This window comes from Pelodiscus sinensis, chromosome 20 (assembly GCF_052426305.1).
Source record: "Pelodiscus sinensis isolate ZL-2025 chromosome 20, ASM5242630v1, whole genome shotgun sequence".
NCBI classification, from domain to species: Eukaryota; Metazoa; Chordata; order Testudines; family Trionychidae; genus Pelodiscus; species Pelodiscus sinensis.
In genome coordinates this window covers 17073978-17096975 of record NC_143071.1, presented here as the reverse complement: position 1 = coordinate 17096975, position 22998 = coordinate 17073978, and the positions used below count along the sequence as shown (strand labels likewise).

Below are 22998 nucleotides of genomic sequence, written 5' to 3'. Positions count from 1 at the left end.
GGGCTCGGGCAGGGGATTGATGTGCAGGGTACAGGCTCTGGGAGGGAGTTTGGGTGCAGGAGCAGAGAGGGGTTAAGCTCCAGCAGGGATTGGGGGAAAGATGGGGTGTGGAGGGGAAGGGGGCAGCATTAACCTGGGGCTCCCTGCTCTGGCAGTGGCAGTGGGCCCTTTTAAATTGCCCAGGGGTAGCAATCTGTGGGGGAAAGACATTGGGGAAGGTGTATGGGGGTGGCAGGCAGGCCTGTGGGAGAGACAGAGCCCCAAACTTTGCTGGAACAGGGCCCCCAGGCCAAGAATGTTCATGGGATCTGGGCACCATCGGTCCACATAACTCTGTGCCCCTGCCCGGGAGGGAGTCATGTGCAGAGGAAACCTGGGCCATTGGAGGATCCCTGTTTCGATTTGAATTCTTTTCCCAGGGGAGAAGGGTGTGAGCGCTGTGAGGGTTGCTGGAAGTTCACTGCTTGCACAGTTTACAAGCTCTGCCAACTTCCACAGCAGAGCTGGGAAGCCCCAGGTAGGCACCTGCAGCGGCTGCAGCCTACCACAGAACTTAGCAACTGGGCAGGGAAGTGAAGACTTGAAATCTGTACCTGTGGTGAAGATATCGTGGGTACTAGGTTTGTGGTGGTGGTTCGCTCCAAGGGCTTGTGTGCACTGGCAAGTTTTGCTGTAACTTTCCAGCTCAGGGGGGTGAAAACGCACTCACAGTCACACACACACGCAGCCTGAGTGCAGAAAGTTGCGGTGTTCTAAGGCGCCAGTGCATACGGTGCTGCAGCGCTGAGTCCCCGGCATGGCCTGGAGAACAAGGCTTGGGGCATGGGTCCCACCCCACGAGACAAGGACACAGAGGAGCACCACAGAGGGCACAGGGTGATTGATATTAACCAGAAACCAGAGGGGACAGAAAGGGGGAGCCGGAGGGCTCTGGAGATGAGGAACACAAAGAGAGAGCAGGGGGGAATGGCTGCAGAGTCAGCACCAAGCAGCAGGACCTGAGGGGTGGCAGCTGGTAAAAGTGGGGTGAGGTGGAACCAGGAGGGTCTGTTTGGAATGGGCTGGGGGAGGGGCCATCAAGTGGCCTGGGGCAGGACTGTGAAGAGGAGAGCAGCCCAACACCACGGCAACGGCCCGGTGGGACTAGGGGAGGCGGGTGGGGATTGCGGAGGAGGAGCAGAGTTAGCAACGGTGCGACCAGCAGCCCAGCCACCGAGTGGGGATGGCAGGGGAGGTGCAAACTGTCCCCAGGCCAAAGTGGATCAGGGACAAGCTGCTGGGGGAGACGTGGTCTAAGCCAAGACTCAGGGGGGTGGAGTCAATGTGCTCTCAGCAGGCAAAGGGGCCTAGGACAGGTACAGTCGTCAGGCCCTAGAATGAGCCCAAAGGCAGGAGGGTCCCTAAGGAAGTGGGGCTAGGAAAGAGACAAGGACTCTGCTCTGGGGGACAGGTCTCTGCTGCTGAATGTGTTTAAATTTATACCAAAGGTCCAGAGAAGAGATCCCAGGGAACAAACTCAAGGGAGCAGAACCCTTAAGTGTGGGCACAATTTGCACTGCTGCCCCCGATCTATGCTAGGAATTTGTGTGATGTCAACTCTTGAGATTTCATAACAGCTATCATGATATTTGGTGCCGGCTCCTGGCGTCAATTGATTACTAGAGAATCGATGCTTTGCTTTACAGGAACGTACGGTGTTAGTCCTTATGGCTGCAAAGAAAAGTTTGAAAACATCACCAAGTGCCCCCTAAAGGTCCTAAACCAGAAGATAACGACAAAGATCCCCAAATATGTCAGTTTTAGAACCCATATGACATTGGAATGCTCGAGTTTGCATCAATTCATCTATAATCTCTGCAGCTGTGCCTGCTGCTAAGCTTCAGTGCAAATAAAGTCTTAGCATGGCAGTCAGGAAACACATTATGGGAACTGTGGCCTATGCCTCCCCTTTTTTAAAAAAAGAAGTAAATGCCAGACACAGGAGACTGTAGACTGAGCGACTTCTTTCTGCAGTGAATGCTGCCTTTTCAAAGGGAAGTCATCAGCTGAGCGATCTAGAAACTCTGAGCCACACAGCTAGGCAATGAGTTTTGGGGGTTCATTTTTATATCCCACAAGTAAGAAAGAGGGTCCCTGACTGATCTCGTGAAGATCCCAGATTCTCTGGAGAAGAGATTCACCGACTGATGGAACCCGGACCATGAGGCTTTTCCCTGTTTTACTTTGGATTCTTTTCCCAGGTGAGAATGACACGGGCTTTTTGTAGATCATACAACGCAACTATTGGGTTTGCACAGGTTACAAGCTTTGCTAGCTGCACCCACAGAGCTTGACAGTTTCAGGTATGCTCTTGCTGTGGGTCTAACTCCCAGGAGATGGAGCTTACCAAGCGGGCAGGACAGGAACGCTTTCAGCACAGAATCGGTGTCTGCAAAGAAATGTGTCTGCGGAGAGAGATGTCTGGGAAGGAAAATTGTAGCTCAAAGGGAAAATTTTTCAGAACATTCTCAGCACAGTGGGTCTATTTATGGAAACAATTATTAATTACAATTCTTTGAAAAATGATTAGTGTGTGTAACAAATATTCACAACATTGGACTAGCTCTGGTGCTGAACATGTGAAAATAGGAGGGGATAGTGCCGTAAGCCCTATTTCTTAACCTGCTGAGAGCAGAGCAGCCCGCACCCTTCACATGCGCCACCGGCCTCCTTCACCTGCTCCCCAGCAGGCCCAGGGAAGAGTGTCACTTGCTCTTGTTCTCTTTGCACAGGGGACCATGGAAACCCAGATGCTGCACAGTGACTCCCTCCCCAGCCATCCAGACATTCAAGCATCATCCCCATTTACTCCCCTGTCTCTGGGCACTGGGGACATGGCATTGCTGCTGGCAGCCGGAAGGGTGCCCGTGTCTCACTGTCTCTGTCTCTCGCAGGCTGCTGGGCAGTGATGGGCCCCGGGTCAGTGCGCGGCCGCCCGGGCGGGTCGGTGACTGTGCGGTGCCGGTATGAGAAGGGCGATGAGGATTATTCAAAGTACTGGTGCCGGGGAGGGACTTGGCTAGGAACATGGCGCTGTTCCAACGGTCACTTAATTGAGACCACAGGGTCAGAAGTCGAGGTGACGTGGGGCAGAGTCTCCATCCAAGATAATCACACCCAGCGCGTGTTCACTGTGACCATGGAGCGCCTGACACTGGCCGACACTGGCACTTACCAGTGCGGGGTAACAAGAACTGGACTTGATCTCACGCACACTGTGTCAGTCATCGTCTCTCCAGGTAAATCCCTGCGCTGCCTCCGCCAGTGTCAGGGCTGCCGGGGTCGGACATGGCCAGAGCTGCCTTGGGGCGGCAGAAGGGTGATGAAGTGCCTATTGGAGTCTGGGAGGTGGGTGGGAATTAGCCGGCCCACATGTAAAGGACTCCCCTCCCCCCAGCCTATGAAGAGGGTCCACTGAGCCAAGAAAATCAAATAATTACTTGGGACAAATAAAGATAAAACAGGGATGGGTGAGAGGGTCAAAGGGCTAAAACAAAGGAACTGGATGGGGACACCGAGGAGAGATCCCTGGACAGCGCCCACTGCCCCTCGCAGGTCTAAAGAGAGCCAGCGGACGCCGCCCAGTGGAACTCTGCCGGGATGCATGAGCGGATGCAGGAATGGAAACAGGCCCCACTGCCGCAGCCCCCTCCCCCAGCCAACCTCTGCTCCCTGGTTTCATAAATGATCATCTTGGCGATAGCCAGGGGAAGGTTGACCAGGAGGTTTCGCAACTTTGTGGGACCATGGATGGGGTGTGCGTAGATGAGTAGGTGAGGGAAGAAGTGCAGCCAGAACCTCAACAATAGGTTCTGGAGGAGCCGAAAGAGGGGCTGTAGCCTGGTGCACTCCAGGTAGACGTGAACCAGGGTCTCCCTCTCACCACAGAAGGGGCAAGTGTCAGGAAGGGGGGTGAACCTCACCAAGCACACGCCAGGGCTCACAGAGCTATGGAGGATTCTCCAACTGATGTCCCGGTGGAATAGACACTGGCCCACTGGAGCTCCCCACCCTGTACTGGTGGTAGGAGGTCCCGCCACTTGGTGTCTGGGCGGGACACAAGGGTGGGGAAGTGGAGTGTGTGAAGCATGAGCGTGTACAGATGACTCTTTGGCACAGCTCTGAAGGAGACGAGGGAGAGGTGGTCAGGAAGGTACATGGGGCTGGGGGCCGATGGAGAGATCAGGAGGGTCAGGGGTGAGGGGGTGGGTGGGGTGCACCCTCTCGCTGGACCCTGTTGAGATAAACCCGAGCAGTGGGTGGTAAAGCATCCCTCACCTCCTGAAGTACACGCCGGGGAGTACATAGGGTGGAGAGCCCCATGCGCTGGGCGAGCGCCGGAGGATCCTCCCAGTCTCCCCGGTCGTAGTCCAGGAGGTCTCTGATCCTGGGGACTTCTGCCAGGACCAGCCACTGGTGCACCAAGGGGAAGGGTGACGGGGTGTCTAGACAGGCAGATCTGCTGTAATCCAGGGGTGCCAGACCCCACAGCCCACTCTGCTCAGAGCTGTGAGGGCTCAAAGGGAGGGCGCTGCCACCTTCTGCATCCCAGCCATCGAGCCCCTAAGCTGCGCCCCACAGCACCTTTTGCTCAGCACCACCTGGTCCCTGCCAAGCCCCACAGCGCCCCCTTGGGACAACGACTGATCGCTCCTGCTACTGAGGTGCCTGGGCTCAGCCCCTCGCCAGTCACTGGCAGAGCTGAGACAAGATGTGGGCGTTTCCCCAGCGAGGGCAGAACAGAGCAGCGGCCCAACCCTGATGGACAAGTGGGGGTATGTCTACACTACCCCGCTAGTTCGAACTAGCAGGGTAATGTAGGCATACCGCAATTGCAAATGAAGCCCGGGATTTGAATTTCCCGGACTTCATTTGCATAAGCGGGGCGCCGCCATTTTTAAATCCCCGCTCGTTCGAACCCCGTGCCGCGCAGCTACACGGGGCACGAACTAGGTAGTTCGAACTAGGCTTCCTAGTTTGAACTACCGTTACTCCTCGTCTGCGCTAGAATGAGGAGTAACGTGGAATGAGGAGTAACGGTAGTTCGAACTAGGAAGCCTAGTTTGAACTACCTAGTTCGAGCCCCGTGTAGCCGCGCGGCACGGGGTTCGAACCAGCGGGGTTTTAAAAATGGCGGCTCCCTGCTTATGCAAATGAAGTCCGGGAAATTCAAATCCCGGGCTTCATTTGCAATTGCGGTTTGCCTACATTACCCCGCTAGTTCGAACTAGCGGGGTAGTGTAGACATACCCAGGGAGAGGAGGAGACAGGATGAAAGAGGAAGAGAGGTGGGAGGAGTAGGATAGACAGAGCAGGAGGGGAGGTGGCAGCTGCCAGTCTCCATCCCCATCCCCCCTTTACTGTAGCCAGGTATCCCAAATATTTTGAGGGGTGGCGTTGGGGGAAGGGTGCAGCTAACAGCAGCAGAGACCTCAGTTCAAGTTTTGCCACCTCTTTGCAAATGAAACAGAAACCTGCCCTGAATAAACTCAATGGAATTCAAGACACTGAGGCCTTCCAGGGCAGCTTTTTTTAAAAACTCACTTAAAATGAAAGTGCTCCCGCAAGCAACTGACATCTCTTGCCCCTTATTCCAGCGCAGTGCAGGGGAGCAGTTTTCTTTTCCAAAGGTTCCTATGCTGAGATTATTGGTGCAAAAAAATTCTCATTTGGACTCAGAGTGAGGGTTGTTACATTGTGATGAAATGTGCTTTATTTACGATGTGGGCAGTGTCATGTCAGTGACGTTCAGACGTGTCCCTTTTCTCGATTTTCACTGACTGTGATTTGCAATAGCTGTGACGGGTAAGTGATTTTTTGTCACTTGGTGATTTTTCCTGTTTTCAGGGAAGGAAGCTTTTTTTTATTCCTAAAATTCTCAGTGTTTTTACGCCTTCATCTTCCCTCCTGTGATTAAATGAAGACAGAGCCATGTGTGGCTTTGTTTAAATAACTGAGCTGGGAGGTATCACTAAATTATGAACTGAATGGAGTGAGTGATGCTGACCCAGCTGACAATGGAGCCTACAAACACCTTTTACAGCACACCTAACAAGGTGCACATGCGTTATTTGGCATGCCCAGCTTGCCTGTAATAGGAGTCAAGCAGGGACAATCCACCCTGCCAAGTGCTATCCAGATGGCTGGAAACAAAAGTTGATAGAACCCAGGGAGTATTTAGAAGAGCTACCTTCACTTGAAGGCTTCAGTGTCTTGATCCACCTTCTGGTTATTCAGGAAGGTTTCTGTTTTTATCTGCAAAGAGAAGGCAAAAAATTTCTTAAGCGTGAAACTTAAGCCTGAAGGTTCTGACCCTGCAGGAACTTCATAAACAATCAGACGTGCGCCAAACATTTTGGGCAGAGTAGATTTGTAAAGCAGCCTGGATGTCTGTTTGCATCTACAGCTGCTTCTTCCCCAATCTCAACTGCAGGAACGACAAAGCAGCCGGATTCGCCTTCCTCCACAAATACTGCATCCAACTTCTCTTCTAGCGCAGACACCAATTCTGCACAGTGAGTACCACTGCTGCTGCCCGTGTCTCTCTGGCCACTGCTCCCAATGCCCAGGCAGGATCCATCTGCCGAGGCACAAAGAGCAGTGATGTCCTGGGTGATAACGTCCCATGGAAAAAGGAACATCACTTTTCTTAGCACAAACCAGGAGATGCAGTGGGGCTGGACCCATACCTAGGGAAATGGCCATTCTAGACACAGAGTAGCTCTGGCCAGGGGCTGTCCGGGTCCTGTCACATGGGGTTATAGAACAGCAAGAATGAATCCCCTAGGGAGGTGCTGAGGTTCCATATAAAGGCAGGGAGGGGAACTGGGCTCGGTGTGTTGCATCTTCTACAATGAAATTCTGGACACGTCTTCAGCCTGAGAGCCGTCCCGGAATGTTTTATTGGAGGCGTCTGGTCAAATCTACAGAGTTTTAGTGTTTTTATTGTATTTCCACTGCACAGATTCACCATCCTTATCCTGCTCCTGGGCTTATTGAAGGGCCTCGTCTTCCTATGCATAGTCTGTGCTGCCATCTGGGTGAGGTACCGGAGGACCTGCCAGGAGTTGGTGCCCAGACAGACACAGTGAGACCATGTAACACTCTCACTATGGGGTGACACTCTCCTTTGGATTGTTCTCCGTCCTCTCTTGAACAACAAGAAAACAATGCCTGTGTACACACTGCAATGCGAATTTGTTGGGGGAAACTCCTAGTTTTGGCAACAACTTCCACCCTTATGAGAGAATTTTTTTCACTTCTCCTACCTTTATTGGACCCTGCTGTTTGTTTTGTTGACAGAACTGGCTTCCTCCAGTATCCCACAATGCCTGACCTGACTGATGCACTCTGGGTTTGGATCTCTGCCGCCTTGTAGGCATGTCTCCCTCCCCTTTCAAAGCTCTGGCAGCTGAGTGAGCTACTCTTGTTCCAAGAACAAAGAGCAAATCATTGCACTGCTCCTGTTCTGCCCTGCACTAGAAACAGCAGCAGGCAGACTGCTGCTGGAGGGGGAGGGGAAAAGGCTGCAGTGCTGCTTTGACATTCCTCAGCACAGGGAGTTCAGGGCTGTCCCTCCAGCTGAGGAGGCTGCGGGAGAACTCGTAGGGAATCCCAAGATATGCAGAGCTTAGCTCTGCCGTCCCACCGCACTGCACCATGGGATCTATACGCAGAGTTATCCTGTCCATAGGATGGTTCAGGGCAGCCGCCCCAGGCCTGTGCTTTGATGGTCCTGTGGTTGTTGCCTCAACCTTGGTCTGGCCACAGGGGTGCCCCCCCCCCACTCACCACAGTGGCAGGAGCCACAGGAAACAGAGTGATGTAGCATCCTGATCCAGGCCCTGCTGCTATCCTGTGTGAGCCCCCTCCTTCCCCAGGAATCCCCCAGGTTGTGTGACTCAGGGGAGGGGGTTCCCAAGAAGGGGACCAATAGGAGTAGAAAGGGCAGGATGGGCAGAAAAGGGGCAGGAAAAGATAAGCCATGGGCAGAGAAAGGGCGGGGCTTAGGGAAAGGGGTGCATTGGGAGGAAGGCCTGGAGCAGGAGGGGCCCTGAATCTGCCTGGAGAAGGCCCTGTGCATACCTGCCGTGCATTGCTCAAACTGTCAATGATGCCCCCAGCATGGACAAGATCTGTTGACAGAGGGAGCAACTGTTTTGTCAATTTTGGGGTATTGTAAGTTTTGTTGACTTCACTTGCTAGTGTAGACGTAGCCTCTGTCAAGTGACCCAAACCACAGGATGAGAGCCAGCTGGGACAGAGGCTGCCCCTGAGTAAGTGGGACTCTACATAGTCATAGGGCCTTGTCTGCCTTCCACCCCCTCCAGCATCCATCTACTTCAGCTACACAAATAATGTAGTGAAGTTCACTACTCACCGTGGCATTTTTCGTCTGGTAAGATTGACTGGGGTTGCATTCCCATCTATGCCGGCCACTCTTCTCATCTTGGTGGAATACCGGTGCCGATGGGGGCACACTCGGAGATTGATTTATCGCGTCTTCAGCAGATGCAAGAAATCGATGGCCCAGTGGAACAATCGCCGCAGTGTCAATTCATTGGTGTAGTGGAGACATGGTCATCGTAACATTAAGTCAAATGAGGAAACTGCCACGAGCTGTCCCCCAGTGGAATTCCCTCTCTCCTTTAATTTCAACTATCCCAGACCTGTTAACTTTGCAAAGTCATGTAATTTCTCAGGCTTCTGGGGCACATCTACACTATGAAATAAGGTAGAAGCTAATCTGGTCAATTTTTGAGCTCCCAACTTTGCATTTGTACAAGTTTGGTTGTATTTTTAGTTTATGGAAAATGCCCTGGATAGATTATTTCTTTGTGTTTAGAAAAACACACACAATATTTTACCTTTAATTACTGGAACATTACAGTGACCAAAATTGCCATACACTGGATTGTAGTCCGTGTCAGACTGTTCTGGGGAAGGATATGGACAAAGCATGAATTGACAGTAGAATAGTAAATATGTAAAAGATGCAGCTAGTGGAAAAGAGACAGTAGAACTGTAAGCAACATAGGATTGCTTCCAGCATGTGAACAGCTTGTGATCTAGATAGGAATTGGCTACAAAAATTAGTGTGTGATCTGATCTGTTAACGAGTAGTATTTAATGTCAGAGTGTATATAAGCTGATTATTGATTCTGTACAGGGGATGTGTGGTATATCCCATACATGTACCCTCCCTCTGGACTTGAGCCTGATCAGCTCAGGTGTGGTTTGATTTTATGCCAATAAAGAAATGTCAGTGATGCATTCAGAGTCAAGCTGAGTTCTTGTGGGAACCAAGTGGGTCAGGTCCAGGAGCCAGGACGGGCAATAGGCAGCCCATGGGCTGGACACATCTGGCCACTGGCAGGTCACTAGATACTTTAGTTATCTGAGTATCTGCAGACATGCTGGTAAATTAAGTGTCTGGCGGCCTTTCAGGTCCAATCCTGGAGAACTCTGTCCAGTCCTTGACCTCTTTTCACTCACCCCTGTCTTGGAGGCTACTCAGGAAAGAAGGTCTCAGAAGCTGCCCCAAAAGCTCCTTGCTCCCTTTCTGCTCCATTTCCCCCTCTGGTTGGTCAAGTGTGTGGAAGGGGCAAGGGGAGAACAGAGCCAAAGGCTCTAAGACACCCAGCATTGAACATGAAATGTTCGGGTTTCCGAAAAGCTGAAGGAACTGCCACGTCCAGCAGGAAATGTGTGACTGGCCCAGATGGAGGCCATTGGCTTTGGAGGCATTTTAAAGAAAAGAGGCAAAAGCTGTCGTGAGAAAGGAGCGATGGCGAGGGTGGCGCAGCTGCCCTTTCCCTAGGGCAATTTCTGCTTCTTCCAGCAGAGGAGTTCATGGTTTTCCCTTCATATCCTTTACCTGAGCCATTTCACCCCTCAGCTGGACTCATGGTCACTTCCATCCTCCCACACACAGCAGTAGGAGGGAAAGAGGCTAAGTTGGGGTGAGCAAGTGGTATATTCCTATCTCCATACTTGGAGATTTTCCTATATTTCTTCACCCTCCTTGTAATTTCCATATTTCCCCTTGGGTGCATCTACCCAGCATCCTTACCTCAAAATAAACGACATTATTTGCACTACGCCAATTGCGTAGTTTATTTCGAGGTCATTTCGAAATAAGGCGCTATTCTGAAATGTCCCTTAACCCTCATGCAATGAGGTTTACAGGGATGTCAGAATGGCGAGCCCATTATATTTCAATATAACAGGTTTGCTCTTAAGACGCTGAATAGGTATCCTGAAATAGCTCCTCAGTGTAGACATAACCCATGTGCCTTGTGGCTTTTCTCCCTGTTCTCATCTCTACCATGTGCACCACTAGGGGGAGTAGTCCCCTCACACACACTAGCACCTGCATTAACCCCACACCGAGTCAGGATGCCAGAGGGAGGAAAGGGGAGGAATCTTCTCCATCTCCCCACTTGCCCCATAGGAACTCCACTCTCCTTTAAACTCGTTCCCTGCTCACCCCCGTGCTAAGCCCCCTGCCTGCACCGCTCCCGCCAGATCCACCCGGATGCCTGCAGTGTTACCAGCTCTCGTGATTTTAGTGAGAGCCTTACACTGATCCGTGCTTTGGTAAAGCTTCAGTTCCCGGATGATCAGGATTATGGGAGGATCTTCACTTTCCTTAGAAACACAGAAAAAATGTTCCCAGGCGCATGGCAGCAGAGAAAAGTTTGAAAAGACGAGCCAAGTGCACCCACCGGATTCAAACAATAGCTTTTAAAACAGGACTTCTTGAGATTTTAAAGCTAAGCCGATGGTTGCTGCAGACCTACATGTGATTTCTGAATGCTTGAGGGGGAACAACCTCAGGGCTGTCCTATGTAATAATAAGGGAGTTGGGAGACACCCCAACAGTGGAAGCCTCAGAGGTAAGTTTACATCAGCAGTTCTCACCCTGTTTACCACTGTGGGCTGATTATGCCATTCTCTGAGTGTTATGTGGGCTGTATGCACAAAATAGATAAGCTCAAGACAGTTAACTCCAAATCAGACTGTGAAGAGCTTCAAAAGGATCTCACAAAACTAAGTGACTGGGCAACAACAACAGGGCAGATGAATTTTAATGCTGATAAATGCAAAGTAATGCCTATTGGAAAACATAGTTCCAACTATACATATACAATGACGGGACTAAATTAGCTGTCACCACTCAAGAGAGAGATCTAGAGTCACCGTGGATTGTTCTCCAAAAACATCCACTCAATGTGCAGCAGCAGTCAAAAAAGCAAACGGAACGGGATTTAAAAGGGATAGAGAATGAGAGAGAGAATATCTTATTGCCTCTATATAAATCCTTGAATACTATATGCAGATGTGTTCACTTCATCTCAAAAAAGACCTCTTGGCATTGGAAAAAGTTCAGAAAAGGGCAACAAAAATGATTAGGGGTTTGGAACGGCTGCCATACGAGAGAGTAATTAAGACTGGGACTTTTAATCTTAGAAAAGAGGAGACTAAGGGGGGATATGATCGAGGTCTGTAAAATCTTGACTAGTGTAGAGAAAGTGAATAAGGAAAAGTTATTTACTTGTTCCCATAACACAAGAATTAGAGGTCACCAAATGAAATTAATAGGTGGCAGGTTTAAACCAAACAAAAGGAAGTATTTCTTCCCACAACACACAGTCAACCTGTGGAACTCCTTGCCAGAGGATGTTGCGAAGACTAGAACTTTAACAGGGTTCAAAAAGGAGCTAGATAGATTCATGGAGGTTAGGTTCATCAATGGCTATTAACCTGGATGGGGAAGGGATGATGTCCCTAGCCTCTGTTTGTCAGTGCTGGGAATGGGTGATGGAGGATGGATTACTTGATGATACCTGTTCTGTCCAGTCCCTCGGGGGCACTGTGGATTAGCTGCTGTCAGAAGACAGGTTCTGGGCTAGATGGACTTTGATCTGACCCAGTATGGCCCATTTTTATGTTCTTACCAGTATGGCCATGAGGCTGTTTTACCACCTACAGCGGTGTGCTAATTGGGTCACAGGCTGAGGATCTCCAGTGTACATGGCAATTAAAAACCTGCAGCTGCTCTGTACCAGCTGACTCGAGCTCGCAGGCCCAGGCTAAGGGCCTGTAACTTCAGTGTAAGGTTCAGGCTTGGCCATGATTCTAGGATCCTGCAAGGAGGGAGGGTCCCAGAGATCAGGCTACCGCCTGTACCCGCATGTCTACACTGCAATTACACAGCCTAGAGCCTAGGCCCCTTAACCCAGTCAGGTGGCATAGGGCAAGCGCAGGTATCTAAGGGCACTTGGTGACCCTGCCTTAGACCGTGTAGCAATGAGCAGCATTTTCCAGGGCTCTACCATCATCCAATCTGTGTAGTTGGGTCAAAGTTTTTTTTATCAGTCACATTTCACGCTGTGATCGCCTGCTCCTTAATGCAAACAGTAAACACCACCCTTGGGAATGGGCGTCAAGCTACTTCCTCCCCTAATGAAATAACCACCTCTGAAAAGGGAAGTGGGCAGCAGAGAGAGCTAGAAACTTCGCATTACATAACTGGTTCCAGAGTCTTCAGGTTTCACCTTCAACGAGTCTGAAAGGAGGGTCCCAGCCGTCTCACAGAAACCTGATTTTCCCAGAGAGAGTCAAATGCAGAGGAAACCAGGACCATGAAGTTCATCCTCATCAGGATGTGGATTCTTTTCCCAGGTGAGGAGGGCGTGGGCACTGGGTGGGTTGCTGTTTACACACTTTAGTGACTGGGCTTGCACAGTTTACAAGATTCAGAGTGGTAGTAGGGTTAGTCTGTTTCAGCAAAAACAACAAGGGTATCATGAGACATGCCGGCAGGCTTGCCTGCAGCCTCAAACAGCAAGAATGGAAGTGTCCATCTCAGCTGTACAAAGCAAAGCCTGGTCAGCATAAACCCCAAGGCTGTGTCTAGACTGGCCAGTTTTTCCAGAAAATCATCTGCTTTTCCGGAAAAACTTGCCAGCTGTCTACACTGGCTGCTTGAATTTCCGCAAAAGCACTGACTTCCTACTGTAAGAAATCAGTGCTTTTTGCGGAAATACTATGCTGCTCCCGTTCGGAAAAAGTCCCTTTTGCGCAAAACTTTTGCACAAAAGGGCCAGTGTAGACAGCTCAGAATTGTTTTCCGCAAAAAAAGCCCTGATGGCGAAAATGGTGATCGGTGCTTTTTTGCACAAAAGTGCGTCTAGATTGGCACGGACGCTTTTCCACAAAAAGTGCTTTTGCAGAAAAGCGTCCATGCCAATCTAAACGCTCTTTTCCAAAAATGCTTTTAACGGAAAACTTTTCCATTAAAAGCATTTCCAGAAAATCATGCCAGTCTAGACGTAGCCCAAGTGTTCCTTTTCAGACGGCCTTCATCGGCCACAACTCCCTGTGCTTGCTAGCTGAGAGCCGACTATGGGATAGATCACATGACCTCGGTTCTCAGCCCCGTGGGAACATTAACAGTGGCACTGAGCCAGCTTGTGCACACTCAGTAAACAGCCAGGCTATGTCTACACCGGCCAGTCTTGCACAAGAGCATATGCAAATGCCTCATTTGCATATGTTCTTGTGCAAGACTGGTCAGAGTAGACGTAGCCCTAAAGTATAAGATCACTAGAAGTCCCGCCCCTAGCTGAGTCTCATCGCAGACCTCCAGTCTCAGAGGTGCCCCGAATTCCCCAACTGGAGCCACGTCCGCCACGGCCCAGATGTGAGGCATCTCGGGATCAGGACTCCCTGTGGCAGAAGAGGCATCAGCATTCTATGGAACCTTTTACTCCTTTAAGCATTGTTCTGTAGCGCTGTCGCTTGCTAGAGGGTACCCTGTGACGTGTAGTAGCAGTGGAGTAGTAAGCTTAATAAAGTACATTATCCCTAATCGGCTGTGTTGAAGTGAATCCCATCACCCTGTCTGTCCTTTGGCCCTGTGAGCTGACAGTGGGGTCTGGTGGCACCTTAAAGGCTAACAACTTTATTATGGCATAAGCTTGTGTGGCAGCTTCACCAGCAGAGGTGGGAAGCCCCACCCAGGCTCCTGCAGTGCTTGCAGCCTATGGGAGATGAAGCCTACAAACTAGGCAGAGAAGATTTGCATCTGCACCCTAAGAAAGCTCTCTGTGGAGAACACTGGGGAGGAGGGTCCTAGGCTTGTGGTAGTTGTTTGCTTCCTTTAAAGCTCTGCCCAGACAGTCGTGTGAATGTGAGAGAATCTCAGTGCTCCTTAAATCAAACACTAGAGTGGGGCGAGCAGAGAAAAACTGCCAAGAGTGCAGCCTACAGACAAATCCAGAAAGGCAGGACAAGAGATGCCCCAGTGTTCAAAATCTGCTGAACCTTCTGCTTGGGAAGGATGGGCCTGTTTTCAGAATGTTTGGGCTCAGCAACACAGGGTGCTGCAGTGAAGCACCTTAGCTCTCGTTATTAGCTACGGGTGGCCCACTGGCAGTTCGCCATAGTCTTGCGCTTTGCATAGTCACTTAGGCTACATCTTACACTGCAGAGTTTCTGCACAAAACCGGTCTTTTTTGCACAAAAACTCGCAGAGCATCCTCACTACAAGCACATTTTTGCACAAGAAAAAGTACCGTAGATCATCAGAAGACAGGGCTTTTTGCACAAGAGTTATTCCTCTTTCTATGAGGAATAAGCCTTTTTGTGCAAGAGCTCTTGTGCAAAAAGGTGTGTGTGGACAGACACCAGGGGTTTCTTGCACAAGAAACCCCATCAGAAAAAGCACAGGTGCTCTGAAGGCCATTCTGTGAATAGCCATCAGAGCTTTCTTGCACAAGAGAGTCCATGGCAGTGTGGATACTCTCATTCCATGAGGAGTAACGGTAGTTCGGACTAGAAAGCCTAGTCCGAACTACCTAGTTCGTGCCGCGTGTAGCCGCGCGGCACGGGGTTCGAACGAGCAGGGATTTAAAAATGGCGGCGCCCAGTTTATGCAAATGAAGCCTGGGAAATTCAAATCCCGGGCTTCATTTGCAAGTGCGGTATGCCTACATTACCCCACTAGTTCGAACTAGGAGGGTAGTGTAGACATACCCAGGGATAGTAAAGCCAGATACAAGCACCCTGCATGGAAGGAGCAATCTCCAGCCAGTTATAAGGAGAGAAACAATTTCCTTTGTTCTCGGCAAAGGAAAAGAAACATTGAATGGCAATGCCTGTGCCTGCAAGGTTTCAGCATGTCCTCCCTTGAGTTAAAGTAACCCTCACCCCGCAGGCCCTGCCAGTTCTCCCAGCTCAGCCCCTCCTGCTGCACACAAGAATCCCCCACAACTGCGCTGCTCCCCAGCACTGGCTACATTTCATTGCTGCTTCCAGCTTGCAAGAGTCTGAGTTTCTCTCTGTCTCTCACAGGCTGCTGGGCCGTGACAGGCCCTGGGGCAGTGCATGGCCCGCCGGGCGGCTCAGTGTCTGTGCAGTGCCAGTACGGGGCCGGCTACGAGCTTTCTCCAAAATTCTGGTGCAGACGCAAAGTTGTGCTGTGTTTCAATCACCTCATCTTTGAGACCACGGGGTCGGAGGCGGAAGAGAAGTGGGACAGAGTCGCCATCCGCGACAATCACACCCAGCGCGTGTTCACAGTAACCCTGGAGAACCTGACGCTGGCGGACGCAGGGACTTACCTCTGCGGGGTAGCCAGGATTGGCTTCCCTAATCCCAGGGACTCGGTGGAAGTCATCGTCTCTCCAGGTAAATCCTGCCAGGGCTCCCCCATGGCAACAGCAGGAGAGGAGGAGCTGGAGGAGGGAGGGGGAGGGGCAGGGTGTGGGAGGGGGTTCTGTTCTGTAGTTCTGAAGATATTTCTCTAACCCACTGCTGCTGCCTCCTACAAAGGGCTCCAGCTGTGGGGGAGGCATAGGCGGTTGATATACTAGGCAGGAGAAGGTTTTGCCTTCCCTAACCTCCAGCCTGGCTCCACCCACGTTCCACTCCCAGAACCCTTAGGCTGTATCGACACCGGCGGCTGAGAAATCTTGCACAAGAAAACACCCACACTGCCATGTGCGAGCTGTGCTTTTGTGCAAGAGCATCCATGGCAGTGCGGACGCTCTCTTGCGCAAGAAAGCTCCAATGGCCATTTTAGCCATAGGGGTTTCTTGCGCAAGAAATCCCTGTCGAGCGTCCACCGTGCCCTCTTGCACAAGAGCTCCTGCGCAAGAGGGCTTACACCCGATAAAAAAGAGCGTAGCTCTCGTGCAAGGAGCCCTCTCTTCCCACGCCGTACTGTACATTTCCTTGCACAAGAGCGGGCGGGCCGTGTGGATGCTCTGCAGATTCTTCCGCAAGAAGCCGCCAGTGTAGATATAGCCTTATTACTGTAGCATCCGGGGACGGGGTGTTGCTTCCCCCCAATGCCACCCTCCCCATGCTCTGGGGCTGGGGAGGCTTGGCCTGCTTGCCACCTGCCCTCTCCATGTTGGGGGGTGTGGCATGGGCAGAAGGGGTGGGGTTGGGGGCCCAGCCACCCATAGGGGAAAAGGAACTCCCACCTGATTGCAAACAGGTAAATTCACCCCTCCACTCCAGCCCCACAGCATCCTTGACGCAGTGCTATTCCAGCCATGTCCCTAAAGCTGCGCAAAACTGAGCCAAGCCCCCAGCCCCAGCCTGCCTCTGCCAGAAAGAGGGGACAGAAGAACAGGGGGGAGGGGAGGAGTCATTTCCCAAAGGGGTGGGTGTGTTTCTTGGGGGAAAGTGAGACACGAGTGTGTAAATGAGGGGAAGTATCTCTAGATGGTTACTCTTGTTTTTATCGCACCAACTTCTGCAGAGAGAGCAGCATTCGAGCCACACAGAGCTCGTCTGGGAAAGGTACTCGAGCATCACAGCTCTCCTCAGACCCCCGCACCTTTCCTAGGCCCAAGGGAGAGCTCCTTGTAGGCCAGAGGTGGGAACCTTTTTTGGGGAAGGGGCCGCTAACCCAGAAAAAAATCAGTTGGGGGAGGGGGACATACAAGTGAGAAGCAAAAAAAACCAAACCCCAAAATCCCACAACCCCTCACTGATGTGACCCCTGACTGAGAAGGAGAAAGACACTCCCCCCGTTCCCCTCACACACCAGAGCCTAGGGGGGCCCAGGCTCGTAGATCTGTGTGCTCCAGCCACATCCAGCCCTACAGAGGGACAGTGTGGGGGGTGAGCTGGAGCACCATCATGGGCTCCCCAATGCTGAGGGCAGGGGGGAGTCCAGAGCGTCGGGGGTGGGATCCAGGCAAGTTGGGAGCCCCGGGCCTTAGGTTCCCCACCCCACTAGAGCTCAAAGGCTGATCTCACTCACTAGCAGAACTCGATGCAGTAGAAGACATAACCTCCCCACCTCATCTCTCTCCTGCCCTGGGACCAACAGGGCGAGCTCACCACCGCAGAGGTTGTTAAATGGAAGGTGTGAGCAGCGCTGGCCAAGTGCCTGTGGACCCCTCTCACGAATGGGCCGCACACCTGCCTGGAAGCCAGAGTCACGCCCCCAGCCACGCCCCTAAGCTAGCCGCATGCCTGCACCGCTCAGCCTCCCCGTGCCCAGGAGCTGCTCCAAAGGCCTGAGGCCCAGGAGCCCTGACAAGATGCTGCCGCTGGGATTCTGTTGTGGGCCAGGGCTAAGGTGACAGTTCCGTGACAGACACCAGAAAGGCTCTTCCCGGAGGGGGTGGGGGAAGCAGGAGACATGGCTTGGGGTTTTCATGGTGCTGAATTTCTGCTTTTACCTGCAGGTCTTCCTCTTTCAACCCCAAGGGAAAAGGCCCCTCCAGCAACACACCAGCCAGTGACGCCTGCCAGCACAGGGATTCCTACCGCAAGCCACGCAGCCAGCCCATTGGCATCCACTACGAACAGCTCTTTGGATGGCAGGGACATCCCAGCCCCGTATGTACCAGAGACCACAGTCCAGTTGGGTTGTGGCTTCCTCTCCCCGAACCCGGCACAGGCAACGGCTGGGTGTCCTTCAGCTCCCCCCTACACCACAAGATTTCTGCAGCATCTCAGCTGTGCCAGCCAGTGAATGGCAGTGAGACTTCCCATTCCATTGGCTCTCCAGGGTTCTCGGTGGGTGCTGGGATCCAGCTTCTCTTGCATGCACCTATTGAAACCAGCTCCATTTATTGTCCCCTCCACAGCCCCCCCTCCCCTCACAACCATCGTACTGATGGGTCCGGGAGTTTTTAAGACCCCAGTGGCCAACTCAGAGAAAAGAGCTCACAAAACGTGATCAGGGCATCCCCTCCCAGGGCCCAGCAGAGCAAAGAAGAATGACGTCACTGGTGGGTGATAACATCCCACCGAAAAACCAACAGTGCTTTTATCAGTAACAACCTGGAGGGCCAATAGGGCTGGATTCACAAGAGGGACTATGGAAATTCCAGGCTGTACAAAAGTGCCCCGCGTCCCCACCCAGTGAGTCTCTCAGTCCGGCTCCTACACCAGGATGGGCAGAGTCAAGTCCCCGCAACGTCCCTTCTCTCGGCGTGTGAAATCGCTATTGATGCTACCGCCCCTCCTTTCTCTCCATTCAGGGGGGTGGGGTAGGGGGGCCCAGGCCTGTCCTCTCTCACGAGCAAGGCCCTAAGGACAGGCTGTAGTGGTGTCCTTTCCGGCTGGTGGGGTTAATACCCGAAACGCACCAGCCCACCGGCAAATCCTATAATGCCCTGCCCTGGGCTGCTTCCTACTGCTGCCACTCAACACCACCATCACCACCATCCACCCTTTCTTATCTCTCCTTCCTCCCTTCTTCCCCCCACCCCAACTTCCTACCTGGGTCACTTTCTCATGACATCACCCGCCGACCCAGGGCCAAGGATGTCCCCTGACGTCAGACGTAGCCCGGCATGCAGGGTTCCCCGGCGACTGGCCCCCACGCTGGTCAGCTGGGCCGCGGCCACCGAGCACCACACGCAAGTGGCGCGCACCTGCGGTCCGGCCCCGAGGAACTTGTGTGCAACCATCGGGGAAGTGCAGGGCGGATCGTCCCCGTCTGAGCGGGGCAGCTCCAACCCATCACACAGGTGCAGAGAAGCCCTGGACAGGGACCTTCTGAGTCCAGTCACAGCAGACTGCTGTTGCCTGACTGAATGAGTCCCCTAAGTGGACACTGGGGTTTGGCTTAAGGAGAGGGGTTGAGGCCCAGTGTGCTCCTTTTTCTGCACTGGTTAGGCCTCAGTTGGAGTAGTGTGTCCACTTCTGGGCACCGCATTTCAAGGAAGATGTGGAGAAATTGGAAAAGGTCCAGAGAAGAGCAACAAGAATGATTGAAGGTCTAGAGAACATGAGCTATGAGGGAAGACTGAAAGAACTGGGCTTGTCTACTTTAAAAAAGAGAAGACTGAGAGGGGACTTGATAGCGGTTTTCAAGTATCTAAAAGGGTGTCACAAGGAGGAGGTAGAAACATTGTTCTCCTTGGCCTCTGAGGATAGGACAAGAAGCAATGGGCTTAAATTGAAGCAAGGGAGGTTTAGCTTGGACATTAGGAAAAAGTTCTTAACTGTCAGGGTGATTAAACACTAGAATAAATTGCCTAGGGAGGTTGTGGAATCTCCATCAATAGAGACATTTAAATGCAGGTTAGACAGACACCTGTCAGGGATGATGTAGATGGTGCTTGGTCCTGCCATGAGGGCAGGGGACTGGACTCGACGACCTCTCGAGGTCCCTTCCAGTTCTAGGATTCTAGGATTCTCCCCAGTTAAACCTGATTTGCAGCTTTACCCCGAGAGCAGCCAGGGAACATTAAATTGGGAGGAGCCTGACAAATCTACAGAGCTTTACTGTCTCCATTGTATTTTTTTTTGCATAGACTCCAACCCAACATCCTCTATTCTCTGTTCCTGATCATTCCCAGCTTCCTGTGCATCATCTGTACTGCCATCTGGGTGAGCGTGCGGTGCGGGAGGAACTCCAGGGAGATGGTGCCAAACAGACATGGTGAGAGCCTCTGACATTCACACTATGACGTGTTCCACTGCCCATAGCTGTCCTCTGAGCACAGAATATGGAACAGCCAGTTCTTGTTTTGCCCCGAGAGCATCCTGGTCAAGTTACATGGTCCCTTCTAGTCTCCCCATTCTTCTGGAGATGGGGCAAACTGCATTGGGTCTGTACCTGGTCCAATATACTTGTCTCAGTGCATCACCAGTGTTGCTGCCCACTGTATTGTGGGAGGCAGAGCCAATGGTCCCCAAACCTGGTATCCATCTGTGACAGGGGTAAGATAGCAACTTTCCTGAGTCCACCTCCTCTCCTGCACAGTGACCCAGAACACACCCCCTGATGTGACTATGCTGCACTAGCTGGGCTCTTTGACCCAAGACTTCCATATATGACTGAAGAGCATGGTTGTGAATATGGAGACATCCTCACTGCTCTGTATCCCTGATCAGGAATTCACACAGCCCCCCTCCCCCCCAGACCAACTTTGCACCCTGACAAGTAAGAACAGAAAGAATCCAGCATGAAATGTATCTCATCCAGTCACTGGTGATGTCTGTTTTGTTGCAGCTCAGGAAATGCTCCTCTTATAGCTTAGAAAGGGGTCCAGATTGGAGGATGGATGCATTGGTCTGGCTTCAGGCCTAGTTTTGGAACATCCCTGCTGATTCTCTTGGACTTCTCGGTGACTTTCGATACCATCGGCCATGGTATCCTTCTGGAGCGCCTGGCAGAGCTGGGTATCAGAGGAGCTGTTTTGCGGTGGTTCCGGGTCTACCTATCGGATGCTTTCAGATGATGGAGCTAGGGGGCTGCTGCTTGACCCTGTGGTGATTGTGCTATGGGGTCCCATAAGGTCACATCTCATCCCCTCTGTTGTTTAACATCTACATGAAACTACTGGGCAAGGTCATAAGGAGATTTGGAGAACTGTGCCATCAATAAGCAGATGACACGCAACTCTATTTCTCTGTGACATCATATCCATGTGTGACGGCGACTGATCTGAACCGGTGTCTGGAGGCTGCTGATGGACTGGATGAAGTCAAATAAGCTGAAGCTGAATCCAGATAAGACAGAGGTCCTGTGGATCAGAAAGCCATCTATCTGGGATTGTAGTGTGTTGCCTGTTCTGAATGAAGTTACACTCCCTCTGACAGAACAGGTGCACAGCTTGGGAGTCCTCCTGGACCCTTTACTAACATTTGAGAACTGGATTTCCTTGGTGGCCAGGCGTGCTTTTGGGCAGCTTCAGCTGATCCGCCAGCTGCGACCCTTCCTGAATAAGAATGACCTGGCTACAGTGATTCATGCTCTTGTCACATCCCAATTGGACAACTGCAAGGCGCTCTACGCGGGGCTGCCTTTTAAGAGTCTACGGAAACTTCAGCTGGTTTAGAATGCGGCTGCTCAAGTTTTAATTAACACTCATTATATGGAGCACATATGTCGGCGCTCTGGCAGCTGCACTGGCTTCTGGTATGTTTCCGGGCACAATTCAAGGTCCTGGTTATGACCTATAACAGCCCTAAACAGGTTGGGTATGTCTACACTACCCTCCTAGTTCGAACTAGGAGGGTAATGTAGGCATACCGCACTTGCAAATGAAGCCCAGGATTTGAATTTCCCGGGCTTCATTTGCATAAGCAGGGCGCCGCCATTTTTAAAACCCCGCTCATTCGAACCCCATGCAGCGCGGCTACACGGGGCACGAACTAGGTAGTTCGAACTAGGCTTCCTAGTTCGAACTACCGTTACTCCTCATTCCATGAGGAGTAACAGTAGTTCGAACTAGGAAGCCTAGTTCGAACTACCTAGTTCGTGCCCCGTGTAGCTGCGCGGCACAGGGTTCGAACCAGCAGGGTTTTAAAAATGGCGGCGCCCTGCTTATGCAAATGAAGCCCGGGAAATTCAAATCCCGGGCTTCATTTGCAAGTGCGGTATGCCTACATTACCCTCCTAGTTCGAACTAGCGGGGTAGTGTAGACATACCCGTTGGGACAGGAGTATTTGAAGGAATGTCTTCTCCCATATGAACCTGCCCGGGATTTAGGTCAGCTGGGGAGGCTCTGCTCAGTTTTGCTCCACACAGAACAGGGCCTTCTCAGCCTTTGCTCCGAGGCTATGGAATTCTGTCCCCTGGGACATTGGTAACGTTTCAGTGCCAGGCTAAAGCCACACTTTTTACCCATACTTTTATTGGTGTGTGAGTGTGAGTGAGAGAGAGAGAGAGAGGGGTAGGGTAAAAATATTTTAAATAAATAAATCCCCCTGGCTCTGCGCACAGCCCAGGGCCACAGAATGGGCCTGACTTTCCTCTCATCTCAACAAACTATTTCCTTCACATTCGTAGGGGACAGTCTCCTGCAGGTGTCTGTCTCTGCGGGTCCCATGTCTAGGCTCAGTTCAGCATTACAGGTGCAATGAATGGCTGGCAGGACAAGTGGTGGGGGGTGAGTGTTCTAACAGTCAACTTGGATAGTCATAACCAACATCAGTTGGTGTTACAGAATTTCCCCGCCTCCAGAAAAAGACACTGAGCTCTCCAAACCAGGCACAAGTCCTTGACATGTGATTTGGAGCTGGCCATCTATGGTCCCCCCTATTTTTTGCCATCCATTTGTGGAATAAATTTTGTTATGTACGCCAATGCATATGCATGTGTGCACCACACAAATAGAAACATGTTGCCAGCTGTGGGTGCTCTGCTAATCAGCCGGGTGGCATTTGAATCTCTCCTGTGCGGACTGCCCAAGCACTCAGCTAACAGGGAACACCGATGCCCACCAATCTGAGCTGGTGGAGGACAGTGCAAACTTGCATTCTTGGCATATTCAGCTAGCACTGTGGCCTGCCAAGATAAACTGGTAACAGGCCAGTTTGTAGACATTCAGCTGGACTTGGACTTACAGATCAAGAGGAACCAAAGGAGGCTAAAGACAATCCCCAGCAGGTTTTAATTTTAGCCACAGAGTGTGAGTTCTCTCTTGGAGCAGTGCCCCAGAAGAGAAAGCAGCTGCTAATGAGGAAGA

General features: G+C 51.7%; 2 protein-coding genes across 2 annotated transcripts; both read left to right on the top strand.

Moving 5' to 3' along the window:
* The first annotated feature begins 2194 nt into the window (after positions 1–2194).
* LOC142819175 (CMRF35-like molecule 7) lies at positions 2195–9697 on the top strand. The gene is made up of 4 exons (XM_089772034.1): positions 2195–2240; positions 2934–3320; positions 6473–6554; positions 7004–9697. The coding sequence occupies exons 1-4, from the start codon at positions 2201–2203 to the stop codon at positions 7128–7130; spliced, it is 636 nt and encodes a 211-aa protein (XP_089628160.1). The 5' UTR covers positions 2195–2200; the 3' UTR covers positions 7131–9697.
* A 2861-nt stretch (positions 9698–12558) lies between these two features.
* LOC102452149 (CMRF35-like molecule 7) lies at positions 12559–21513 on the top strand. The gene is made up of 5 exons (XM_075903743.2): positions 12559–12726; positions 15400–15735; positions 17754–17907; positions 19836–19963; positions 20537–21513. The coding sequence occupies exons 1-5, from the start codon at positions 12687–12689 to the stop codon at positions 20557–20559; spliced, it is 681 nt and encodes a 226-aa protein (XP_075759858.2). The 5' UTR covers positions 12559–12686; the 3' UTR covers positions 20560–21513.
* The last annotated feature ends 1485 nt before the right edge of the window (positions 21514–22998 follow it).